The 27,406-nt window shown below is 40.1% G+C and overlaps 1 protein-coding gene across 1 annotated transcript; it reads left to right on the top strand.

The window, feature by feature from the left end:
• Positions 1 to 1,735: 1,735 nt before the first annotated feature.
• On the top strand, positions 1,736 to 27,093 carry LOC138801753 (lactase/phlorizin hydrolase-like). Its single transcript, XM_069984848.1, has 17 exons — positions 1,736 to 2,288; positions 7,749 to 7,819; positions 8,082 to 8,162; positions 9,626 to 9,722; positions 11,509 to 11,587; positions 12,492 to 13,167; positions 13,449 to 14,094; positions 14,277 to 15,830; positions 16,199 to 16,467; positions 16,695 to 16,985; positions 17,088 to 17,286; positions 19,253 to 19,452; positions 19,799 to 19,908; positions 20,398 to 20,535; positions 20,624 to 20,844; positions 22,918 to 23,154; positions 26,852 to 27,093. Exons 1-17 carry the CDS (start codon positions 1,736 to 1,738, stop codon positions 27,091 to 27,093), a joined length of 5,664 nt encoding a protein of 1,887 aa, XP_069840949.1.
• The last annotated feature ends 313 nt before the right edge of the window (positions 27,094 to 27,406 follow it).

The raw sequence follows: 27,406 nt of genomic DNA, 5'->3' as shown, positions 1-27,406 counted from the left end.
GTTTACTGTGAATTGCATTGCGTTAAAATGAAAGAACCCAAAATTACCTCCAATAAGATTTTTTTTTTTCCATCTCTCCATGCATTGTATGGTAAAATAAAATGTATCATCACAAAGTAGACTTGCTTTAGCAGAAAATAAGCCCTCGTATGACTTTTTTGATGGAGAAATGAAAGTTTTGAGAATTTTAGAATGGGAGGAACAAAAAAGAAAATGCAAAAATAAAAAAAATATTGCTGTGATGAGGCTGGTAGTGCTGCAGCTGCTACATTAACAGGACTCTATGTTGTCTGCAGTGTTTACCAGGCTCTGGGGCTTCCCTGTCTGTAGCATCCATAAATACAGGGCATGGGAATAAGCCCTTTGATTTTATATGACACAGATCATAGGAATACACACATGTCCTGTAGATGTATTGCCATAATTTATATTCATTAATATTACACATGATGCCTCCAGCCATCATGCGTCACAGGGAACTATGGCCAGCCACATAAACAGTAAGGGAGACCCTGTGCTGCACCTTTTTGAGATAGGATAATGCCTTTAAAGGAACACTCCAAACAAAACATATCTGAGGCTGCAGAGCACTGCTTCTCTGGCACGCAGACTTTGCATATCATATACTACATTGTATTACTTTTGCCTTTTATGACACTTTACTTAACAGTCTCGGTTACCAAAGTCCAGTACCGTTTTGTGCATGCAGCTCTTGGGCACAACTCTGTCTCCATGGTTAGAGACAACAACAACAACAAAAAAAATCACTATAATCTAATCCTGTGGTCATGCTGTAAAGATTTTCCATTTGATGCTTCTGGGGGGTGGGGGGGGGGGGGCACAAGTGAAGTGTGATTGCAGGGTCTGACTACACAAGACTGTCTGTAGTCTGTAACCATGGAAACTAGTGTATAAGTCTGCTTTGCAAGTGTTTAATTCTTTTGAGATTTCTGGTAGTTTCATTCCAGGGAAATCAGAATACTTGAAAAGCAGAACATATCAGCCCTTGTTAAAGGACCATAAGGCCTCATTCACACGTTCAGTGATTTTTCAGATCCGCAAAAAGATCCACTATTTTTACTCCGTGATCCGTGAGATATGGTCCGTAATTGCGTCCTTAGGCCATCAGCAAAAATGTTGAACTGGTGAAAAAAATAAAAAAAAAATAAATCAACTAGTTTGCTTAGACTTCTGCAAAAAACACAGATCCCATAGACTTCTATTGGTAATCCGTACCGCAATGACAATTCGCACTAGGACATGTCCTATTTTTTGCGGTACGGATTGCAGATCCACAAGACTGTATGAATAGGCGAATGGAAAAGAAGGGTCAATAAGTTGATCTGTAATTGCGGATCCGCAATCATGTGAATAATTGCGGGACGTGTGAATAAGGCCTTATATGTTCCATTGGGGTTCCATGAATACTAATGTGGATGCATCCACCAGGTCTCTGTACTGTCCACTCTTTATTCACTGGCTAGCCATTTCTATAAGGAAACATATAGTGCAGAATAGGGGTTGGAGTACATATGCATCAGTTTTAGCAATCACAGGAACCCTGCTAATAATTTACGATGTGCCCAAGTGGCCGTTCCATCCATCATGTGATAGATTAACCGATATCTGTCCATAAATAGCTGTTTTATCATCTGTGGAGGAGATACTGTGTGTTTTACAGCCCCGGCCATTATATAAGTGTCAGAGCTGTATGTGCTGGATAACACTGGTGAAGATGGGAGCGGTGTGGAGAGGGGTCCTCCTCGTCCTCATTCCCTCACTATGTCATGGGATCTTAAAGCTCCCAGAGACCAACCTCATGGCCATTGGCGGACCCTTATGGAGTCATATAGACGTTTCTTACAATGGACATAGGTCACGTATGGTGGCTGGGTGTAACAATGAGGTTCTGAATAACATGAGAGATCAGATCCAGACCCTACAGAAGTATGGCGTCACCCACTACAAGGTACGGCTGGACTGGAGCCAGAATAAGGGGGGGCTGCAGTGTTACAGGACCCTTCTCCAGGAGCTGTACGGAGCCAATGTTAGACCAATCGTGATCTTACATGGCGCTGACCTCCATAGACTTTCTACAGGTGGCCCCAGCCCTATTGATTCCTATGCAGAATACGCTGAACTTGCATTCCGTTCATTCGGGGATCTGGTCCAGACCTGGATAACATTCGATGTTCCTGCAGATGTCACAGACTCACAATCCCTGCAGGTTCTGCTGGACGCCCATGAGAAGGTATACAGGCTATATCACCAGGAGTATTCTGCTGGAGGTGAGTGTCATAATGCACTGGAGACGTACATCACACTCACATACATTATTATATACTATATACAGTATACATCACACTCACATACATTACTATATACATCACACTCACATACATTACTATATACAGTATACATCACACTCATACATTACTATATACTATATACAGTATACATCACACTCACATACATTACTATATACATCACACTCACATACATTACTATATACAGTATACATCACACTCATACATTACTATATACTATATACAGTATACATCACACTCACATACATTACTATATACATCACACTCACATACATTACTATATACTATATACATCACACTCATACATTACTATATACTATATACAGTATACATCACACTCATATACATTACTATATACAGTATACATCACACTCGCATACATTACTATATACTATATACAGTATACATCACACTCACATACATTACTATATACTATATACAGTATACATCACACTCACATACATTACTATATACTATATACAGTATACATCACACTCATATACATTATTATATACAGTATACATCACACTCATGTACATTATTATATACTATATACAGTACATCACACTCACATACATTACTATATACTATATACATCACACTCACATACATTACTATATACATCACACTCACATACATTACTATATACAGTATACATCACACTCACATACATTACTATATACAGTATACATCACACTCACATACATTACTATATACTATATACAGTATACATCACACTCGCATACATTACTATATACAGTATACATCACACTCACATACATTACTATATACAGTATACATCACACTCACATACATTACTATATACATCACACTCACATACATTACTATATACTATATACAGTACATCACACTCACATACATTACTATATACAGTATACATCACACTCACATACAGTACATTACTATATACATCACACTCACATACATTACTATATACTATATACAGTACATCACACTCACATACATTACTATATACAGTATACATCACACTCACATACAGTACATTACTATATACTATATACATCACACTCACATACATTACTATATACTATATACAATATACATCACACTCGCATACATTACTATATACTATATACAGTATACATCACACTCACATACATTACTATATACAGTATACATCACACTCATATACATTATTATATACAGTATACATCACACTCATGTACATTATTATATACTATATACAGTACATCACACTCACATACATTACTATATACTATATACATCACACTCATACATTACTATATACATCACACTCACATACATTACTATATACTATATACATCACACTCACATACATTACTATATACATCACACATACATTACTATATACAGTATACATCACACTCACATACATTACTATATACTATATACATCACACTCATACATTACTATATACATCACACTCACATACATTACTATATACTATATACATCACACTCACATACATTACTATATACATCACACATACATTACTATATACAGTATACATCACACTCACATACATTACTATATACTATATACAGTATACATCACACTCGCATACATTACTATATACTATATACAGTATACATCACACTCACATACATTACTATATACATCACACTCACATACATTACTATATACTATATACAGTACATCACACTCACATACAGTACATTACTATATACTATATACAGTATACATCACACTCACATACATTACTATATACTATATACAGTATACATTACACTCACATACATTACTATATACTATATACAGTATACATCACACTCGCATACATTACTATATACTATATACAGTATACATCACACTCACATACATTACTATATACAGTATACATCACACTCACATACATTACTATATACTATATACATCACACTCATATACATTACTATATACAGTATACATCACACTCACATACATTACTATATACATCACACTCACATACATTACTATATACTATGTACAGTATACATCACACTCATATACATTACTATATACTATATACAGTACATCACACTCCTATACAATACTATATACAGTATACATCACACTCATATACACTACTATATACAGTATACATCACACTCACATACATTACTATATACATCACACTCACATACATTACTATATACAGTATACATCACACTCATACATTACTATATACTATATACAGTATACATTACACTCACATACATTACTATATACAGTATACATCACACTCGCATACATTACTATATACAGTATACATCACACTCGCATACATTACTATATACAGTATACATCACACTCACATACATTACTATATACATCACACTCACATACATTACTATATACTATATACAGTACATCACACTCACATACATTACTATATACTATATACAGTATACATCACACTCACATACAGTACATTACTATATACTATATACATCACACTCACATACAATACTATATACAGTATACATCACACTCGCATACATTACTATAAACTATATACAGTATACATCACACTCGCATACATTACTATATACTATATACAGTATACATCACACTCACATACATTACTATATACAGTATACATCACACTCACATACATTACTATATACTATATACATCACACTCATATACATTACTATATACAGTATACATCACACTCCTATACAATACTATATACAGTATACATCACACTCACATACATTACTATATACTATATACATCACACTCCTATACAATACTATATACAGTATACATCACACTCACATACATTACTATATACTATATACATCACACTCATATAACATTACTATATACAGTATACATCACACTCACATACATTACTATATACTATATACATCACACTCATGTACATTACTATATACAGTATACATCACACTCACATACATTACTATATACTATGTACAGTATACATCACACTCACATACATTACTATATACTATGTACAGTATACATCACACTCATATACATTATTATATACTATATACAGTATACATCACACTCGCATACATTACTATATACAGTATACATCACACTCATATACATTATTATATACTATATACAGTATACATCACACTCACATACATTACTATATATTATATACAGTATACATCACACTCATATACATTACTATATACAGTATACATCACACATACATTACTATATACAGTATACATCACACTCACATACATTACTATATACTGTATGCATCACACTCACATACATTACTATATACTATATACATCACACTCATATACATTACTATATACTATATACATCACACTCACATACATTACTATATACAGTATACATCACACTCACGTAGATTACTATATACAGTATACATCACACATTCATTACTATATACTATATACTGTATGCATCACACATACATTACTATATACAGTATACATCACACTCACATACATTACTATATACAGTATACATCACACTCACATACATTACTATATACAGAATACATCACACTCATATACATTACTATATACAGTATACATCACACATTCATTACTATATACTGTATGCATCACACATACAATACTATATACAGTATACATCACACTCACATACATTACTATATACATCACACTCATATACATTACTATATACAGTATACATCACACTCACATACATTACTATATACTATATACAGCACACTCACATACATTGCTATATACTATATACATCACAATTACATACATTACTATATACTGTATGCATCACACATACATTACTATATACTATATACATCACACTCATATACATTACTGTATACTATATACATCACACATACATTACTATATACTATATACATCACACTCATATACATTACTATATACAGTATACATCCCACTCACATACATTACTATATACAGTATACATCCCACTCACATACATTACTATATACTATATACATCACACTCACATACATTACTATATACTATATACAGTATACATCCCACTGACATACATTACTATATACAGTATACATCCCACTCACATACATTACTATATACAGTATATATCCCACTCACATACATTACTATATACTATATACATCACACTCACATACATTACTATATACTATATACATCACACTCAGTTAATTACTATTTGCTATATACATCACACTCACATACATTACTATATACAGTATACATCACACTCACATACATTACTATATACAGTATACATCACACTCACATACATTACTATATACAGTATATATCTGGTACAGTGCACAGAGATGTAGTAGCCTCTACCTGCAAGACAAGTGTTCGGCATGGTTAAGGGTGTATAGGTTAAAAAATGGCATATACGGAGAGCTGCAGTACTAGCCTATAGACAGGAGTGGCACTGTTTGTAATACTTAGGCTTCGTATTAAATTCTATCACAAATCTGACTTGCAACAAGCCAGATCCTTTGTATACAGGCCCCACCAGGGCCGGATTAAAGGGAGGGCACCAGGGGCACGTGCCTCGGGGCCTCCACCACTTAGGGGCCCCCACCAGCAGGAATCCTAGTAGATCGGTGGGCAACAGCGCACAGAAAGTGCTGTGTTCTCACATTGCATTTTTAACACAAACACAATGTGGGAATAAACTCTGATACTTAGCCCTCCCCGCTCCTGTCTCTAGGATCTGGCATCTTCCTCTGCACTGCAGCCTCTAGTGACCATCACGTGCGCAACAGAGGAGGATGCTAAGCAATACAGCCGGGAGCAAGGAGGGCCTGTGCTAAGTCGCCTACAGTAAGCTGCCATCTGTATAGATCGTGGCATAGTTATTTTATTTATTGGGGGGGTTGTCGCCCAGGGCCTCCACCAACCTTAATCCGGCCCTGGGCCCCACACTAGACCCCTGTGTACAGACCAGAGTCCAGAGTCTCCTTGTATATAGACCCCGACCCCCTGAATACAGACCACAGGTCAGATTTTCCCTGTATACAGAGCCCTGAACCACAGAGCAGCCTTTCCTTGTAAACAGACCCCAGATCAGACCCTTTCTGCATACAGACCCTCCTTGTTCACATACCTTAGACCAGACCCCATTGTATACATATCCCAGCCCAGATGATTACTGTATACTGACTCCAGAGCAATCCCTCCTTGTATATACGTTAGACCAGACCCCACTGTATTCAGATCCCAGCTTAGATGATCCCTGTATACAGATTCTAGGCCATACCCTCATTGTATACAAATGTTGGACCACATCCCACTGTATACCAACTCCAGACCAGACGCTGTGGTCCTAAAGGATCATAAAAATAAAATGTGTATGCTTCTTATAAATGATAGTTATAATGATTAACAGAGCAGGTCTACATCCTTGTTTCGTCAGGTGGACGGATCTCCATTGCGCTGCCCCCGCCCCTCCTGGACGCCGGTTTTTCGCTTCGAGGGAGTTTTCTGGTAAATACACTTATAGTTTTTCTGAACAATCAGTTCAACTAAATAAAGTATCAGCGTAAGTGGATGAGAATCTAACAAATCCCATCCACACAAGGGGAAAATAGCATGGAAATTGGCCTGAAGAGGATTTCTGGTGCATATTCCTTTGCCCATCGCCTGGTTATGACTGCTTACCCTGCACCCCCTATAGCCATTCAGATTGTCACTGTTGTGACTGCTTACCCTGTACCTCCCTATTTATTTCCTTCTGCTTTTTTTTCAGAAATCTGTCGACTTCCTTGCCCTGAATATACATCATGACTGTCGGGATCCCCAGGAGCTGCAGGACTGGATAACAGACAAGGTCGGTAGGGAAGGGAGTATAATGGATCTCATTTGCTACAACCAATCAGAGCTCAGCTTTAACCTCCTAAACAGCTCTGGAGACATTAAAGCCGCACAGTGATTGGTCACTATGGACAAAGAGGTCCAATGAGTTCTCCTTGGAAGGTTTGAGTCATATGTCAAAATGTTTGGGTTTATTCCGAACCCGAATATTTGGACAGATCAGCTCAACACTACTCATTGGCAACATCTAAGACAATATGCGGCAGGCTGAGGAGCTGAGCCTGCTCTATATGCGGCAGGTTCTGGCTATGGCTGGGATTGAAGATAACTTTGATCACGGCCATATAAACCACCCATAGATGCCACAGCTTTTAGGCTGTAAGACAGATGGGGGGGGCTCTATCACCTGATTCAGCCATTAAAATTCTACATGACAATAATTAATAATATTATTATTATAAAGCTGGATGTGCTGTCCCCTCCCCTCCTCAATTTCGAAGGCAGTTTCCTTTTTTTTTCTCACCGTGGGGGAATCCTTTATTGTAGCTGAATTGCTTTCTCGCAGCTCTAATCCTTTGCTTGTTGACTGAAGTTCATATTCCAAGATTACTAAGACTCCTGTTCTCCTTAAGCCTGATAGCCGACAAATCATCTAACATTTACAGCCCTTCAGTTCATCTTTGACCGGAGTTCATATTAGTCAGCAATTGATATCGCAATAAAGATATATATATATATATATATATATATATATATATATATATATATATGATAATCGGTCTGGAAGTAGGAATTTCAGCAATGCGAGTGTCCATTAAAAGGGTATTCCCATCAAAACCAACCAAGTTAAAGGAGGGCGTACCATTCCTTAAAGGGAAGATGATTTTCTTTTATGTTTGACAGCTGCATCTAACTGTCCGATCGGCGGCACCCTCTAATTAGCCTCGGTCTCGTGCTGCAGTAAGCAGCTGGGATCACGGAGGTTCAAAGCGGGGCCTCTCTGAACCTCCCCACCCCACCGCCAGGACGTGCCAGTACGTCCTGCGGAGGGAAGGAGTTAAAGACATGCTTTACTACAAGACTCATGGACATAGACGACAATACTTTATACCCTTGAGATGAATGTGAAATATTACTGAGCACACTCTGTGACCTTTGAAGAGGTCATTTCACAGGGAGCTGCTATTGTCTTGTATTAATGCTATCTGCAGTAACTACTGGTGTCACATGACGCTGCAATGCTGTACAGATCACTTTACAGCAGCCTCCTCTCATCACCACAGACACAACAGGAAGTCTCAGCTTAGATTTAGCCCCAGTGAAGAGAATGAAAACTGCAAGATATCAGGAATATTTTATAATATAGATGGAGGGAAAAAAAAATCTGAATAAATATGTTCAACATAAAAACATTATTTAAACTGTACGTCATTTTCTGATTCCCTTTAAAATGAATATCACGGTTATTTTTCTTTGCAGAAGAACATGGAGATTCTCGTCTTCACTTTATCCCTGACTGACTGCAATGTTTTATCAGAGGATAAAAAATATGTCCTCATGTTCCATGTATACTCGGGTGAGACAACGACCATTGTGACAATGACTTTGTAGCCTACAGAGAGGGATGACACAGTATATGCTGGAGTCACACATAGGATTTTTTTACCCAAAACCAGGAATAGAACCAAGATAGAGAAAAATTATATTTGAGGGTATCTGCACTGTACATAGATCCTGATGTAATCACTTCTGTTGAGGTTTTACTCTCCATTCAATTCTAAATTTAAATTTTTGCTGCTTTCATTGCATTGTGGGAACTCAGATGACAGTTACACATAAAACAGCAGTTAGGTTACATGACTGTCAAGGGGGTGGAGCTAAACTGCTGACTGTTTCCAGTGGCAACCACCAGAACTTTGAGAGCAGCTATGTACATAAAGGGACACGTGAAAATTTACCCAAAATCTATATGAGAACGATAAAACTAAGTACAGTGGTACCTTGGTTTAAGAGTAACTTGGATTAAGAGCGTTTTGCAAGAAGAGCTCACAATTTTCCAAAATTGTAACTTGGTTTAAGAGCATTGCTTTGGTTTAAGAGCTCCCTGTCCTGGGTGGAAAGGCGAGTGGGGGAGCAGCATGGTCTACTTAGCGTGGTCTACAGCCCTGTACTCTGACCCAGGAAGTCTCCCTCACCTTCCAAATCATAGCAGATCCACTTAAGGCTGGGGCTTGCATCAGGGGACAGGACTGTGGAGATAATCTCTTCATAGCTGTAACCTCTCTATGTGCCTACATCTGCCCTTGCTCATTCCCTCATGCTCCCTGCAGTCTGTCAGCCCTTGTGTTTCCCATCCTTTCCAGTGCCTGCACTTACACTCAGCAATACACACTGCCAGGGGCGTAACTAGAAATGGCTGGGCCCCATAGCAAACTTTTGATTGCCCCCCCCCCCCCCGACTGACCACTAAACGGTCAAGTGAAGTCATAACTACATAACTGCTAGCTGTGGTCAGGAGTACTTGCAGTTAAAGGGACATTTGCAAAACCCAGGAGACCAGCAGGGCCACCCAGTGCTGCAAATGATGACGGCTCAGGGGGCCCAGTGTATTGCAGGAGCAGGCCATGGGGCCCCCTGATGCGGCGGGCCCCCTGATGCGGCGGGCCCCATAGCAGCCGCTATGGCTGCTATAGTGGTAGTTACGCCCCTGCACACTGCTGCTGTAATGTGCCTGCACTTACACTCAGCCATTCACACTGCTATAATGTGCCTGCACTTACACTTAGCTGTACACACTGCTGCTATAGTCTGTCTGCACTTACACTCAGCCATTCACACTGCTGTATAGACAAGTTTCTGTTATTGTCCTCCTGCCTACTTCTGTGATTCTCACTTCCTGATTGGTCCATGTAGACCCCCCCCACACACACACACCCTTTCCCACTGCTGTCATGTGACCACACAGACCTGTAACAGCATCCCTGCTTCTCTATTCTAGCCTTTTGTACTACTGCATTATGGGAATCTGCAGTTCCATCCTGTACCTACAAACTGCTGTTTTGTCAGCTTTATGCACTTACAACATATTTAGCTGTTTCTAAATGTTTGTTTCATTTGTTTTACATGTTATACAGAATTAAAAAAAAATCATTATTTTGGAGTGTGGAACCAATTTTCTGCATTTCAATGATTTCCTATGGGAAAATTTGCTTTGGTTTAACAGTAATTTGAATTCCTAGAAAAAATATGCTCGTAATCCAAGGCACCACTGTACTGACATAGTTACTTACCCAGTTACTCAGTTTTTATTAAAGATTTGAAGCAGAATAATGTTATATATATACTGTGTTGTATCATTACAGAAATCAGTGCGTCCTTCCCCAGGCTCATAGGATACGACATAAGTCAATTATTACCTACACCAACTGCTGGGAGTGTAAGGTGAGCCATAGCTATTGTTAAAAAAAACGACTCCTCCTCCCCCCTTCTGGGGTCAATAAACTTTTGGCAAACTTGGCTCCTCATGTATATTATGTCTGGTCTGTTTTGCTCAGAGATAAAAGCCAAAGGAGCCATAAGACCAGGTGGCATCTCCTGTGACATGTCTTAAAAGGGTTATCCAGGCTAAATTTATTGCAGATTGCTGGGTAGTCATCAAATGGCCAACAATTTGAGATGCCTACATACACAGTAAAAGTGAGTGAAACTCATGTGGCCATATTGGGTTACTCCAGTTCAACTTCCATTCACTTCCCAGACCTTCAAGCCAAGGAGGCTACATAGAGAAGGAAACCAGATGGAGAATAATTGGCCATGTTTGTGATTGTTTCACTGAAGTATATAGGAGTAACCACCCATGGCTTCATAGCTGAGCATGTGCCCAGATACCTCGCCATCCCCTGCTAGCTTCTGTGGTGCGCAGAACAGAGGTCAGGTGCCCACATTACCCTAATATTGATTACAAATCAAGAGACTCAAGAATAGGGAAGGTCCGAACCTGCCGAGGTTCGGGCTCGTACGAACCCGGACTCTCAGCAATGATTCCCGCTGTCTTAAACCTCCGTGCAGAGGGTGGATACAGCGGGAGGACCGACTGGAAAACCGGGATACAGCCCACCCATAGGCTGTATCCCAGTTTTCCAGGCGGTCTTCCCGCTGTATCCACCCTCTGCATGGAGGTTTAAGACAGCGGGAATCATTGCAGAGAGTTCGGGTTCGTACGAGCCCGAACCTCGGCAGGTTCGGACCATCCTTACTTAAGAACCCTCAAACTGTAGATACTTAAGTAAATAAAGACCTTGGTATTAATGTTCTATATACTAACCTATTCTCCTGTATCTTATAGATCTCAGAATCCTGTGGAGAAGACTTTATCATCCCGCTCATCATTTACCACAGTCTGGGAGAAATTTTCTGGCCAGACACCAGCAGAGAGAGACGCCTTCTTGCAGGGCACATTCCCCAATGGTTTCCTTATGGGCTCCTCCTCTTCAGCCTTCAAAGTAGAAGGAGGCTGGGCCAAGGGGGAAAAAGGACAATCTATATGGGATGTTTTCGGGCAAAATGGTCACGCTGATAGCAATGCAACCGCCAATGTGGCCTGCGACACCTATTACAAGATTGACTATGACGTGTATCTCCTGAAGGGCCTCCAGTCTAAGGTCTATCACTTCTCCATCTCCTGGTCCAGAATATTCCCAACAGGACTGAAATCCAAAGTCAACGCAGCCGGAGTGAAGTATTACAACAGATTAATTGATAGGTTAATCAAAGAAAACATCACACCGATGGTGACATTGTATCACTGGGATCTGCCCCAAGCTCTGCAGGAGTCCGGGGGCTGGCAGGATGAATCCACCATCCAGGCGTTTATGGAATATGCAGATTTCTGCTTCAGCACTTTTGGAGATAGAGTCAAACACTGGATAACATTCCATGAACCTTGGGTGGTGAGTTATGCTGGTTACGGCACCGGACAACATGCGCCCATGGTCAGTGATCCAGGAATTGCCTCCTTCAAGGTACAAACAGGAAACCAAATCTGAATATTGCTATTATTTTTTTTTTAGAAAATACTAAATTTGTTAAAAAATAATTTTTAGAAAGTATTTTCAATTATTTTCCTTGTTCCTATTTGTCCTATATTATAGTGTATCAAGGTATATCATAGATAAATGTCAAAAGTTTGGATTAGTGGTGCTCCAGATGCTGAGACCCATCTAGTCCTCAGTCTTTTTAAGCTTTTTTTACATGGAATGGATGAGCATTTCACTGATTAAGTCTTCTATATTGTACCTTATAGGTGACACACAACATTGTGAAAGCTCACGCTAAGGCCTGGCATGTTTATAATGACAAGTACCGGGCCTCGCAACAAGGTCAGGTGGGAATCTCTCTGAATTCAGACTGGGCAGAACCACAAGACCCTACTAATCCAGATGATGTGAGTGCAGCCGAGCGATATCTCCAGTTCATGCTTGGGTGGTTTGCCCATCCAATTCTTGTCAATGGGGACTACCCAGAAGTTCTTAAGACACAAGTCAATCACATAAATACTCAGTGCTCCTCTACAGTGGCTCAGCTGCCCACATTTACTGAGGCGGAGAAGGCCGATATCAAAGGCACTGCAGATTTCCTTGGCATCTCCCACTATACTTCCCGAATGGTCAATGCCTCCGAAAGTGGTAGCTGTGTGGCTCATTATGATAACATTGGAGGATTCGCACCACACGTGGATCCTTCATGGCCGTCCACTTCTTCTCCATGGCTCTACGTGGTGCCATGGGGTCTCAGGAGGCTTCTGAACTTTGTCAAGGAAGAATACACAAAAGGACAACTACCCATATATATAACCGGAAATGGTATGCCAACACCATACACTGGAGAGGTGTACAATGACAAGGATCGGGTGGACTACTTGACGGCTTACATCAATGAAGCTCTGAAAGGTAAACACATGGTGTTTTAAAGTTTAATATAGACAATTGTGGTTGGAAGGTAACCAGAGAACAATAGATGATATACAAATATCTGAGAATTTAGAAACAAATTAAATTTCTAGTATTAATGCATGTGAGTTTTTGTGTGTTGATACACTACCCTTACCCTATCAACTATTATTTTGTTGCAGCTGTACATTCTGACAATGTGACTGTACATGGCTATATAGTCCGCTCCCTCCTGGATGGCTTTGAGGGACCTCAAGGATACAGTCAAAGATTTGGTTTACATCATGTAGATTTTGAAAATGGAAACAGACCCAGAACCCCCAAGCAATCGGCTTATCTCATTTCCAGCATTGCTGAAAATAATGGCTTCCCAATCACGAAATTGGCCAAAAAAGTTTATCATGCACAGTGGGCAGGTATGAGAAACACATCAGCTCTACCAGCATCAGAAGTCCCCTCAAAGGCTAAAGTGGTATGGGAGAGGTTCTCAGGACAATCGGCTTTTGAAAGGGACATGTACCATTATTCTACTGTTCCAAGTGATTTTAAGTGGGGAGTCTCGACCTCAGCATTTCAGATTGAAGGAGGATGGAATGAAGATGGAAAAGGACCAAGTATATGGGACACTTTTACACATATCCCAGGAAATATTTTCGATAATGGCAACGCAGACATTGCCTGCGATAGTTACCACCAGCTGGATGCGGACTTGTATATGCTGAGGAGTCTAGGCGTCAACAGTTATCGCTTCTCCATCTCATGGTCTAGAATTTTCCCAACTGGACAGGGCACGGTCAATACTAAGGGTGTGGAGTATTATAACAGGCTCATTGATGGCCTACTGGCAAACAACATCTCACCAATGGTCACCCTTTACCACTTTGACCTCCCTCAGGCTCTCCAGGACATCGGTGGCTGGGAGAGTGATATAGTCCTTGAGGCATTTCACAGCTATGCAGACTATTGTTTTAAAACATTTGGAGATAGGGTCAAGTTCTGGATGACTTTTCACCAACCCCACACCATAGTAACTGCTGGTTATGGTACTGGTCTCTATCCACCTGGAGTGAAAGATGATCCTGGTTACGCTCCGTACAGAGTGGCTCACAATCTTATCAAAGTCCATGCCAGAGTCTATCATACCTACGATGAGCAATATCGAAAAAGTCAAGGAGGTGTCATTTCTCTGAGCCTCAACACTAACTGGGTGGAACCCAAAGACCACACAGAACCAAGGGACATAGAAGCTGCAGATCGCTACCTGCAATTCACCTTGGGATGGTTTGCACACCCAATCTTCAAAAATGGTGACTACCCAGAGGTAATGAAATGGCAGGTGGCCAGCAAGAGTGAGCTACAAGGTCTCCAATCTTCCAGACTTCCAGCTTTTACTGATGAGGAGAAGGCCTACATTCAAGGGACAGCTGATGTTTTCTCCATAAACATCTACTCCACAAAAATAGTTCAACATAAAACTGCAATCCTTTCTTCCCCATCTTTCCAAAATGACATTGACATTACAGAAGAGGTTGATGCTAGCTGGCCGCACACGGCTGATGAGAACGTCAAAGCAGTAGCCTGGGGCCTCAGGAGGCTTCTTAACTGGGTGAAAGAAGAGTATGAAGATGTCCCTATATATATCACTGAGAATGGAGTTGCAATGGACAGGAGCACCGATTTTGACGACATTGCTCGAATTTCCTATCACAAGACATATATTGACGAAGCCCTGAAAGGTTAGTAGCAAAATTTGGGGGATGAATCAACAGATCTGTTAACAGTTCACCAAGACAAGATATAATGTATAGAGTGTCAAATGACAAACAATAATGGTTCCTTGAAAACCAGCGCCACATTTGTCCATGTTGGGTATTGCAGATCATCTCTATTGAAGTAAATGGCTGTAAACTGCACTGAAGTGCGACACTCCTCTATATATATATGGCAAGAAGGTATATACTGTAACACAAACAAAAATAGAAAATGTCTGCAAAGGGAAATAGTTATTGTTGAGTAGATGTGGAGAGACTTTCTTTGTTAGTTATATATAGGTAGATACCAGTACGGGGTGCAACTACAATGATTCTGTTTTCTTCCCTATAAGCTCTCAGTTTAGACGGTGTGAATCTGAGAGGCTACTCTATCAACTCTCTTATGGACAGCTTCGAGTGGGATCAAGGATACAGATTCCGGTTTGGTCTTCACCATGTGGATTTCAATCACCCTACACGTGCAAGGGCTGCAAAACGCACAGCTATTTACTATGCTGAAGTCATTGGTAATAATGGCATCCCCATGGAGAAGGATGAGGAATTTCTATACGGAGAGTTCCGGAATGACTTTGCTTGGGGTGTAGCCTCTTCAGCTTTTCAGGTAAAATATATCTTGGAGCTGTAGGAGACATCTTCACTTTAGACTAGATACCTTTGCTGTGAAATAGTTTTAAAAATTGGAAAATTTTCAATTTTTTTTTCAAATTTCAAACCAGTCTTTTCTCGTGAAAGCATAAAAGAATTCTTGCATTTTTTTTCCATTTGAAATTGATTTGAATGTACTAAAATAAAATGCACTAAAGAAAAATAAAATTTCTTTCCTTCTAGATTGAAGGGGCCTGGAGGGCGGATGGAAAAGGCCTCAGTATCTGGGATACGTTTTCTCATACACCAAATAAGATTGTCGATGGTACTAATGGAGACGTGGCGTGCAACAGCTACTACCGGATTGACGATGACGTGGAACTTCTCAAGAACCTTCGGGTCTCACATTACAGATTGTCAATCTCCTGGCCTAGAATTCTCCCAGATGGCACAAAGGATCACATCAATGAAGCTGGAGTCAATTACTACTCTCGTCTGATCGATGGCATGATGGCTGCCGGTATTACACCACAGGTGATAAAACAGCCCCCCATTCATAAACCTGATTCAACAACAAATCCACAATGAAGATGACTATATCCGTTGACACTACTCAACATGCTTTTATCTGTGCAGGTCACTATATATCATTGGGATCTTCCTCAAGCTTTGCAGAACGTCGGTGGTTGGGAGAACGAGACCATAATAGATAGGTTTAAGGACTATGCTGAAGTTCTATTCCAAAGACTGGGTGACAAAGTAAAATTTTGGATCACTCTGAATGAGCCATACATCATTGCCAACTTGGGCTATGGAGAAGGATCCTTTGCACCAGGTAATTACTATACATTATAGTCATTGAAAAACCTGTTGTAAAAACTGGCAGATTTACTATAATATATTTTTATTCACACTTAAATATACCAGATTACACACTGCAACACTCATAATAGGCAGACATTTTCTGTTTTCAGCAGCTTACTTTTCAGCTTTGCTGTGCAGACTGGAGCAAAGTTTGCAGAGTCATCTCATTACCGGCAAAGAGTGAGACACTTAAAAAGATAATGGGGGAGATTTATCAAACATGCTGTAAAGTGAAACTGGCCTAGTCGCCCCTAGCAACCAATCAGATTCCACTTTTCATTTTTCAAAGAGTCTGTGAGGAATTAAAAGTGGAATCTGATTGGTTACTAGGGGCGACTAAGCCAGTTTTACTTTACGGCATGTTTGATAAATCTCCCCCAATATCTTTATTGTAGTTCTTTTGGCCTAGGTAAGTTAAGATAGTTACAATGTACATGCAGGTAAGGCAGTGTTCACTAGCTCGGGTTGTTGCAGCTTTCTACTGTTCTATCTCTTACTATGCGGGAAGCTGCTCACAAACACTCAGACAAACAAACAGACAATGAGTTCCCCCAGACCTTAACGTGTGCTTCGTGTATGGCAGCTCCAACTGGTTGAAATGTTGATTGTCAGACATTGTCAAGTCTAGTGGCATTAGTGGTAGAATGAGACAGGCTCAAGAGGGTATTTCCCCTTCTTCTATTAGTTAGGCCTCAATGCTCAGGACTGCTTAGAATACAGTAAAAGGACGCTGGTTGACCTCAGGGAGATCAACCAAAACACAGCAGAGACACCATCACGTGTCTCAACGTCAGTGTATTCTAGAACATTGCCCCCTGGGAAATCGAATATGCAAAAGAACACTGCAGAGACACCATCACATGTCTCGACGTCAGTGAACTAGCCAGACCTTCCCTCCGGGAAGGAACAACCAAGTCAAAGTGTTCTCCAATCAAGGAAACCACCTCAACAAGGTATCCATCCACAGACAGCTGTTTCGGGGTTTTTGCCCCTCATCAGTGTGGAGTAGGTTTCTGGCTAGTGGGAGCAATGACTAGTAAGTGCATGCAAAAGGACGCTGGTTGACCTCAGGGAGATCAACCAAAACACCGCAGAGACACCATCACGTGTCAGTGTATTCTAGAACATTGCCCCCTGGGAAATCGTCTACAGCTGTCTGTGGATGGATACCTTGCTGAGGTGGTTTCCTTGACTGGAGAACGCTTTGGCTTGGTTGTTCCTTCCCGGAGGGAAGGTCTGGCTAGTTCACTGACGTAGAATACAGTAAACACCTTGTCCAATCTGAGGGATAACCAAGGAGGAGATACAAACACACAAAGCAGGCTTTAGAAAGACATTTTCAAAAGCCCTATAGCACATTTTGGTCCTTTTAGGGCTTCAGGCCAGGTCTATAGATATGGCTGTCACAACACATTACTTGCACCCCATGGTCGGCGGCATTGCAGCTCAAACCATTGACTACTACTATATCTGCTATGAGCCTACTAGTATTCACCTCTCAGTAATGAAGCAATGGACTAGTATACTATTTCCAATGGGCTCGAGTGGTGTATAGACCGATTCTGTAGATTCCAAATACCTTGCTTTCTATTAGCGCACTCCCCAACTGTACCTCCTTATACTGGAAGATTTGCCTACAAGTTATTCAGTAAAGAAATGTGCCTTGTGTTCATCTACTTTCCTGTCTGGCTCACTTTATCCACAACTTACATCAAGGGCCACTGTCCATCTGCCCAGGGTGTGAAAGTGGCACTAGACTGGCATATAAAAGCACCCCCCACGTATACATACACTCATTTTCACCCTGTTGCTGGGTAGTAGTCTCCTATATAACAACCCATGTGTATAATGTTCTCTGCTACATTGGCTTTTATCTCCTTACCTACAAATCTTTATATTTGTGGTTTATTGTTATACTGGTTTCTTGTTCCTCTTAGGAATCCAGTCCCCAGGGATTGGTATATATAAGGTGGGACATAACCTGATTAAAGCCCATGCAGAAGTATGGCACCTGTATAATGATAAGTACAGAGCCTCTCAGGGCGGTCTGATCTCCATCACCCTCAACTCTGACTGGGCCGAACCTATTAATCCTTATAAACAAGAGGACGTGGATGCCGCATATAGGTATTTGATGGTATGTAACATCTGTTTGAGGGATCAAGGATAAAACCTGTTACATTAAAATTGCAGACCAGTAGGCATCATGTTATAGAGAAGGAGGAGCTGAGCAGACTGATATATAATATATATATATATATATATATATATATATATATATATATTAGAGGGAAATAACCAGGTATAACTAATTTTGGTCTTAGGAGTCTGGTGGGCGGTCCTACTCACTGATAGGCGGGAAGAATTTTTTCCATGTGATGGGGCAATTGACATTTGCCTTATAAAGGTTTTTGCCTTCCTCTGGATCACCACACATAATAGTGTTAATGTACTGATAATTTTCTATTTTCATTGACATGCAGTTTTTCGCGGGTTGGTTTGGATATCCTATCTTTAAAACTGGGGACTATCCAGAAATTATGAAGTCTAGAGTCCGAGAGAGGAGCCTGGCTGCAGGGCTGCCCCAGAGCCGGTGAGTATACTGACAATGACAGAGGGTTCCGCTTTAAAGACACTCTGTCAGCAGGTTTATGCTGTCCTTTGTAAGGGAAGCATAAACTAGTGACAGAGCAGCTGAACAGAATGATGTATCACATTGTTCTGTGCAGCTGATTGAGAGTTATCGATCTGAATAACATGGACAATAAGCAGTCCTCTTCATTATGTGCATGTGCTCAGTAGTCCTGGATATACATGAGCAACAACAAACTCCACCCACCAGCTGCTACTTGGCAGTTATCTATTCATACTGTGTATAGGCAGTCAACTATCAGATGGAGGGCAGGGGAAGTGATGTGGCATCAATTACAACCATATATATAATAATTTTTTTTAACTCTGTGTGTACATTGGCTTATTCTTCATACATACCCGTGATCCCTACCACAGCTGACTGTATCAAATTCATCTGATAGTATGAATAATAATTTCAATATATATATGGGGTTTTTTTTATCCCCAGGCTCCCAGAGTTTACGGAAAGTGAGAAGCAAAGAATAAAAGGGACGTACGACTTCTTTGGCCTCAACCACTACACTACATGTCTGGTTGGACAAGCATTGGGCTATGATATAAACTACCAGGCTTATGAAGGGGACAGGTGATGGCTGACAAATAGAATATACAGTAATTTGTTTAAAAAAAAAAAAAAATTACATTTGATGGGTTTTTTTTCTATATCATTACAGGGGGGTTTATTTATGGAGCGAACGGACCTGGCTTGGATCTGGAAGCATTTGGCTGAAAGTGACACCTTTTGGCCTAAGAAGGTTATTACGCTGGATAAAAGAAGAGTTTAACAACCCCGCTATATATATCACAGAAAATGGCATATCTGAGGTCGGGACAAACCTGAATGATGAATGGAGAATACATTATTATAAGAATTATATAAATGAGGCGCTAAAAGGTACAGAATTATATAGAACGCTAGCAATAATACTGTCCACCACTAAGTACTAGAATATAACTACTAAATTACTGCCCCTATATATAGGAATATAACTACTATAATACTGCTCCTATATACAGGAATATAACTACTATAATACTCCCCCTATATACAGGAATATAACTACTATAATACCTATATACAGGAATATAACTACTATAATACCTATATACAAGAATATAACTACTATAATGTACAAATAAAGAGTCAAAGATACGTGCACTCACCGATATAGTGTGCCGCTGGGGTACTTTACTGGAGGTTACATCCAAACATGCAGGGAGGGGGGAGTGGAGGCAGGTGTATTCTCAGGTGTAGACAACAATTGTTTCACGTGTTCCCACGCTTCTTCCGGTCTACGGAATGACGCCATGCCACTAAGGAGGTGCTTAAATACATATAAGTGTAAGTGATACAAACAGATTAAAATAAAAGTTAAACAAACGGTGCAAATTCATTACGCTCGTTTAACCCTAAACTACTATAATACCGCTCCTATATACAAGAATATAACTACTATAATACTGCCCCTATATACAGGAATATAACTACTAAATTACTGCCCCTATATACAGGAATATAACTACTATAATACTGCCTCCTATATACAGGAATATACCTACTATAATACTGCTCCTATATACAGGAATATAACTACTATAATACTGCCTCCTATATACAGGAATATAACTACTATAATACTACTCCTATATACAGGAATATAACTACTATAATACTGCGCCTATATACAAGAATATAACTACTATAATACTGCTCCTATATACAGGGATATAACTACTATAATATTGCTCCTATATACAAGAATATACCTACTAAAATACTGCTCCTATATACAAGAATATAACTACTATAATACTGCGCCTATATACAAGAATATAACTACTATAATACACAAACTGGAGAGAATGGAACCGCTGCACATCCCATCTATGGCTGATACTAATGCCGCTAGGCCTATATTAAAAATCAACACCAGAGTGTCTGTATATGAATTGATCAAGCCATATTGCCCCGTGTACCACCGCGCAGGTCCTCTGGTCCACACGGGTCCCTACGCTAACTCCACACCGTGTCGGTCAGTGACCGCCAACCCCGCAAAGCGTGCACGTGCAGGGGAGGGAGGCCATGGAACGGCCCTGCAACCCCAATGTCACAGGACCAGACCCAAAAAGCCCCACCAAAACCCAGCCAGCACCACCGGCGGGGAAGGCTGCCCCCAAACGACACAAGTATGGATATGGTATTACACTTACCATTGCAGCACTCTGTTTCTTCCCTGAACCGCATTTTGTTTCTCTCTTTTCTCCGTGTATTGCACTCCTCCTGGTGAGACCCACATGACCGCAATTAGCAGGAGACACCTGAGTGCACATGGTTTTAATCCCTCCTGTTTTTTCCCATTCTGTTTGCTGCAGCTATGGTGAGTGTAATACCTTATCCAGACTTGTGCTGCTTGGGGGTGACCTTCTCCGCCGGCGGTGCTGGCCGGGTTCTGGTGTGGTGTTTTTGGGTCTGGTCCTGTGGCATGGGGGTTGGCAGGCCGTCCCATGGCCCCCGTTCCCTGACTGTGCACGCCTGCGGGGTTGGTGGCCACTGACTGGCACGGTATGGACTTAGTGTAGGGACCCATGTGTATCAGATACCGGCACGAGGTACATGGGGCAGTGTGGCTTGATCAATTCATACACAAAATTCTGATCTGTTTTATATTTAGCCTAGCGGCACTAGTATCAGCCATAGGTGTGAGGTACAGCACTCTGTTTCTTCCCTCAACCGAATAACTACTATAATACTACTTCTATATACAAGAATATAACTACTATAATACTGCCCTCTATATACAAGAATATAACTACTATAATACTGCCCTCTATATACAAGAATATAACTACTATAATACTGCCTCCTATATACAAGAATATAACTACTATATTACGGCTCTTATATAGAAGTAATTACTATAATGTTGCTTAGTATTATACTTCTATCTCTTACATTTCTGTTCTTCAGCTGTAAAGTACGATGATGTTGATCTCCGTGGATACTCGGCCTGGAGTCTGATGGATAACTTTGAGTGGGCATCTGGTTACGCTGAACGCTTTGGTTTATATTATGTGAATTTTTCGGACCCAAATCTGCCTCGCCTCCCTAAAGCGTCTGTGAAATACTACAGATCTCTGGTTCAGTGCAATGGCTTCCCTGATCCAGATAACGGGTCTCATCCTTGTCTAGCTCCGGAACCTGAAGGTTAGTGCAGAAGATTTTACAGAGTTGGATTACAGGTCTATGACCTATCAATAGTTTTTACCTATAATAATATATCTACATAATCATATCTGGGTCTGGATATTGAAGTTACACAGCACCCCCTGCTGTTGTTTTTATTCCTTCTTAGAATATCCGTGGCAAATTCAAAAACAAAAAAGGAGAAACTGTCCTCGCGCAGACCAAGTGTAAATTTCTAATTTATTAATACATACGAATCCATAGGTAACGCGTTTCGAGAGTCTTATGCTCTCTTTATCAAACCTCCAGGATGAATAAAAGCAACACATTAATCCAGTCCATATATACTCTCATATAAGCATTAGACATGCCCACAGGCGGGGCATACCAGAAGTCCAGTCATATTCTGTAGTGTGCCGGGCTGCACCACAGTCATGCGGCCTCACTATCCATCATATATTGTGATACTAGGATGTACCATAGTTCGAATAACATAAATACATGAATCAAAATTAAAATCAATCTCACAAACTCACCACACGCTCCCACGTAAGTTCTGTGTCCGTCGAGGACCTTTGCGCGTGCGCACTCTGATTCTGTGCGCCTAGCTAAAGGACGCGTCCGTCAAGGACCTTGGCGCATGCGCACTCGGGTCATGCGCGCCTAGGTAACCATGAACGCCAAAGATCCTATGTCTAATGACCGCAGAGGGAAGAGGGAGATTGGATTAACCCTTAAGGATCTAGAGGAAACTTTCTATATTACTGTACTCTGCTAGTATATTAAAAAGTCCATATTATCTTTTGCTTAAAAAGAAGGCTATAGAATAGGCTAAATAATAGCACATCCCCCCCAGTTAACTCATATAGAGATCTGTGTGAAAGATATATACAATAAAATAAATAGATGATTAGGTAAATAAATAAATATTGGGATAAATAAATAAATAAATACATGAATGGGTAGATAAATAACTGGGTCTATTTATACCTAGTATGGGCATACCCTATCCTAAGTATCCTAGTGGACCAAAAAATTACATATCGGGTGCATATATAGAAATATGTGGATAAATAGATACATAAATAGGCTCATACATAATGTGAGCTAATAAAACTCATATATATACACACACCAATCGATCAATATTAAAATACACGTATACACGAGTTCGTAGAAAACACCACTAAAACTTCATCATAATGTTATGAGGAAACAAAATGCATATAACAATGGATAAAAATATATATATATATATACAGACACTATGTAACCAGAAAAGGTGGGGGGATCATATACCTCTTACCAATCTACATCATCCATCCTATATATTGCTCTCGATGGCCTCATTCAATCCCCAGGGAATCAGTGAGGAGATTTTATATATCCAATACATTTCTCTACGTCTCAACGTAGTGAACCGATTATTGTGCTCCTGGGGGACATGTTCAATTGGCAGAATACGGAAGCCATCGAAAGACCCATTTTGACAACTGCTAGCATGACGTGACACACTATGTTTCTCAAACTTATTAATAACATTAAATCTATGTTTGTTTAGCCTGGTACGTAGACTCATCTGTGTCCTCCCTACGTACTGTAGCCCACACGGGCATTCTAATAAATATATAACGAATGTTGTGGAACAGTTCATAAAATGGTTGATCTCAAAGGAATCACCAGTAGTGTTGCTCTGGAACCTATATTGGTTGTGTTTTATAGTGGAGCAGCACTTACACCGTACATTATAACATCTATAGCTACCACATGGTTTAGAGCCTATGTTATAATGTACGGTGTAAGTGCTGCTCCACTATAAAACACAACCAATATAGGTTCCAGAGCAACACTACTGGTGATTCCTTTGAGATCAACCATTTTATGAACTGTTCCACAACATTCGTTATATATTTATTAGAATGCCCGTGTGGGCTACAGTACGTAGGGAGGACACAGATGAGTCTACGTACCAGGCTAAACAAACATAGATTTAATGTTATTAATAAGTTTGAGAAACATAGTGTGTCACGTCATGCTAGCAGTTGTCAAAATGGGTCTTTCGGTGGCTTCCGTATTCTGCCAATTGAACATGTCCCCCAGGAGCACAATAATCGGTTCACTACGTTGAGACGTAGAGAAATGTATTGGATATATAAAATCTCCTCACTGATTCCCTGGGGATTGAATGAGGCCATCGAGAGCAATATATAGGATGGATGATGTAGATTGGTAAGAGGTATATGATCCCCCCACCTTTTCTGGTTACATAGTGTCTGTATATATATATATATATATTTATCCATTGTTATATGCATTTTGTTTCCTCATAACATTATGATGAAGTTTTAGTGGTGTTTTCTACGAACTCGTGTATACGTGTATTTTAATATTGATCGATTGGTGTGTGTATATATATGAGTTTTATTAGCTCACATTATGTATGAGCCTATTTATGTATCTATTTATCCACATATTTCTATATATGCACCCGATATGTAATTTTTTGGTCCACTAGGATACTTAGGATAGGGTATGCCCATACTAGGTATAAATAGACCCAGTTATTTATCTACCCATTCATGTATTTATTTATTTATTTATCCCAATATTTATTTATTTACCTAATCATCTATTTATTTTATTGTATATATCTTTCACACAGATCTCTATATGAGTTAACTGGGGGGGATGTGCTATTATTTAGCCTATTCTATAGCCTTCTTTTTAAGCAAAAGATAATATGGACTTTTTAATATACTAGCAGAGTACAGTAATATAGAAAGTTTCCTCTAGATCCTTAAGGGTTAATCCAATCTCCCTCTTCCCTCTGCGGTCATTAGACATAGGATCTTTGGCGTTCATGGTTACCTAGGCACGCATGACCCGAGTGCGCATGCGCCAAGGTCCTTGACGGACGCGTCCTTTAGCTAGGCGCACAGAATCAGAGTGCGCACGCGCAAAGGTCCTCGACGGACACAGAACTTACGTGGGAGCGTGTGGTGAGTTTGTGAGATTGATTTTAATTTTGATTCATGTATTTATGTTATTCGAACTATGGTACATCCTAGTATCACAATATATGATGGATAGTGAGGCCGCATGACTGTGGTGCAGCCCGGCACACTACAGAATATGACTGGACTTCTGGTATGCCCCGCCTGTGGGCATGTCTAATGCTTATATGAGAGTATATATGGACTGGATTAATGTGTTGCTTTTATTCATCCTGGAGGTTTGATAAAGAGAGCATAAGACTCTCGAAACGCGTTACCTATGGATTCGTATGTATTAATAAATTAGAAATTTACACTTGGTCTGCGCGAGGACAGTTTCTCCTTTTTTGTTTTTGAATTTGCCATTGATTACGCACACCTTGAGTCTGCGGTGGAGAGTCCTCAGCAGCGACCATCACTTACTCTGCTAATTTGAATACGCTTTATAGTGGTTGTGACTTCTCACAACCCCACCAGGTGAGCCTATACCTTTATACGTTGCATGATTGCCATCTACCCACTCAGTGTCATGCTATGAGGCGCTCTGCCTTGCGTTTTTTCTGTTTTTTCTTCTTAGAATATCCATCTCACATACCCAGTGCTAGTGGTCACACATGCTCAGTAGCTATGTCAGATCCCCTGGTTAAACAGCTTTGGTTTTCTGATAGGCCAGTCCAGCCCTGGTCATAGTAATGTGATTGACATTCTTCTTGATCTTCTTCCAGCAGGCACAACATCCAGGGCCACAGTCAGCAATAGCACCAGCACCACCACCACAGGTGCACCCCCAGAAGTGCAGGACCCGCCTGTCGTGGACTTTCTTGGCCTGAAAGTCTCCACCTCGGATGCGATGACCGCCTTATATGTGGAATTTGCGCTTCTACTAGCCGCCGTCTTGATTGTCATATTGTTTGTAGTTCTCAATGTTAAACTGCGGAAAAAAGTAAAGGTAGCAGAGACATTTTAATGTGAGTGTAGATTGTAGATTCATGTAAAATATTGATGTAAATGACTGGGGTGTAATAAACTATAAAATAAAACTCATCTCTTGTATGTGTGTGCGTGATCAGTGTGGCGATCAGACCTGAGTCATGTGACACTAGGTATAATATTAGATACCTGAGACACAAGGGTCATTTTACCAATTTTATGTAACTTCTGCTTACAAACATAGGACCCTCAATGACAGTGCCAGCAGAGTGCACCCTATAAAACTGTACCGGCAGAGAAACCCTATCTGGTAAACTGCCTGTAAACAATAATTCCAACAGAGGGACACT

The sequence above is a fragment of the Dendropsophus ebraccatus genome, chromosome 9 (genome assembly GCF_027789765.1).
Source record: "Dendropsophus ebraccatus isolate aDenEbr1 chromosome 9, aDenEbr1.pat, whole genome shotgun sequence".
Taxonomy (NCBI): Eukaryota; Metazoa; Chordata; class Amphibia; order Anura; family Hylidae; genus Dendropsophus; species Dendropsophus ebraccatus.
The sequence above is the reverse complement of the archived record's forward strand: the minus strand, read 5'-3'. Positions and strand labels throughout refer to the sequence as shown.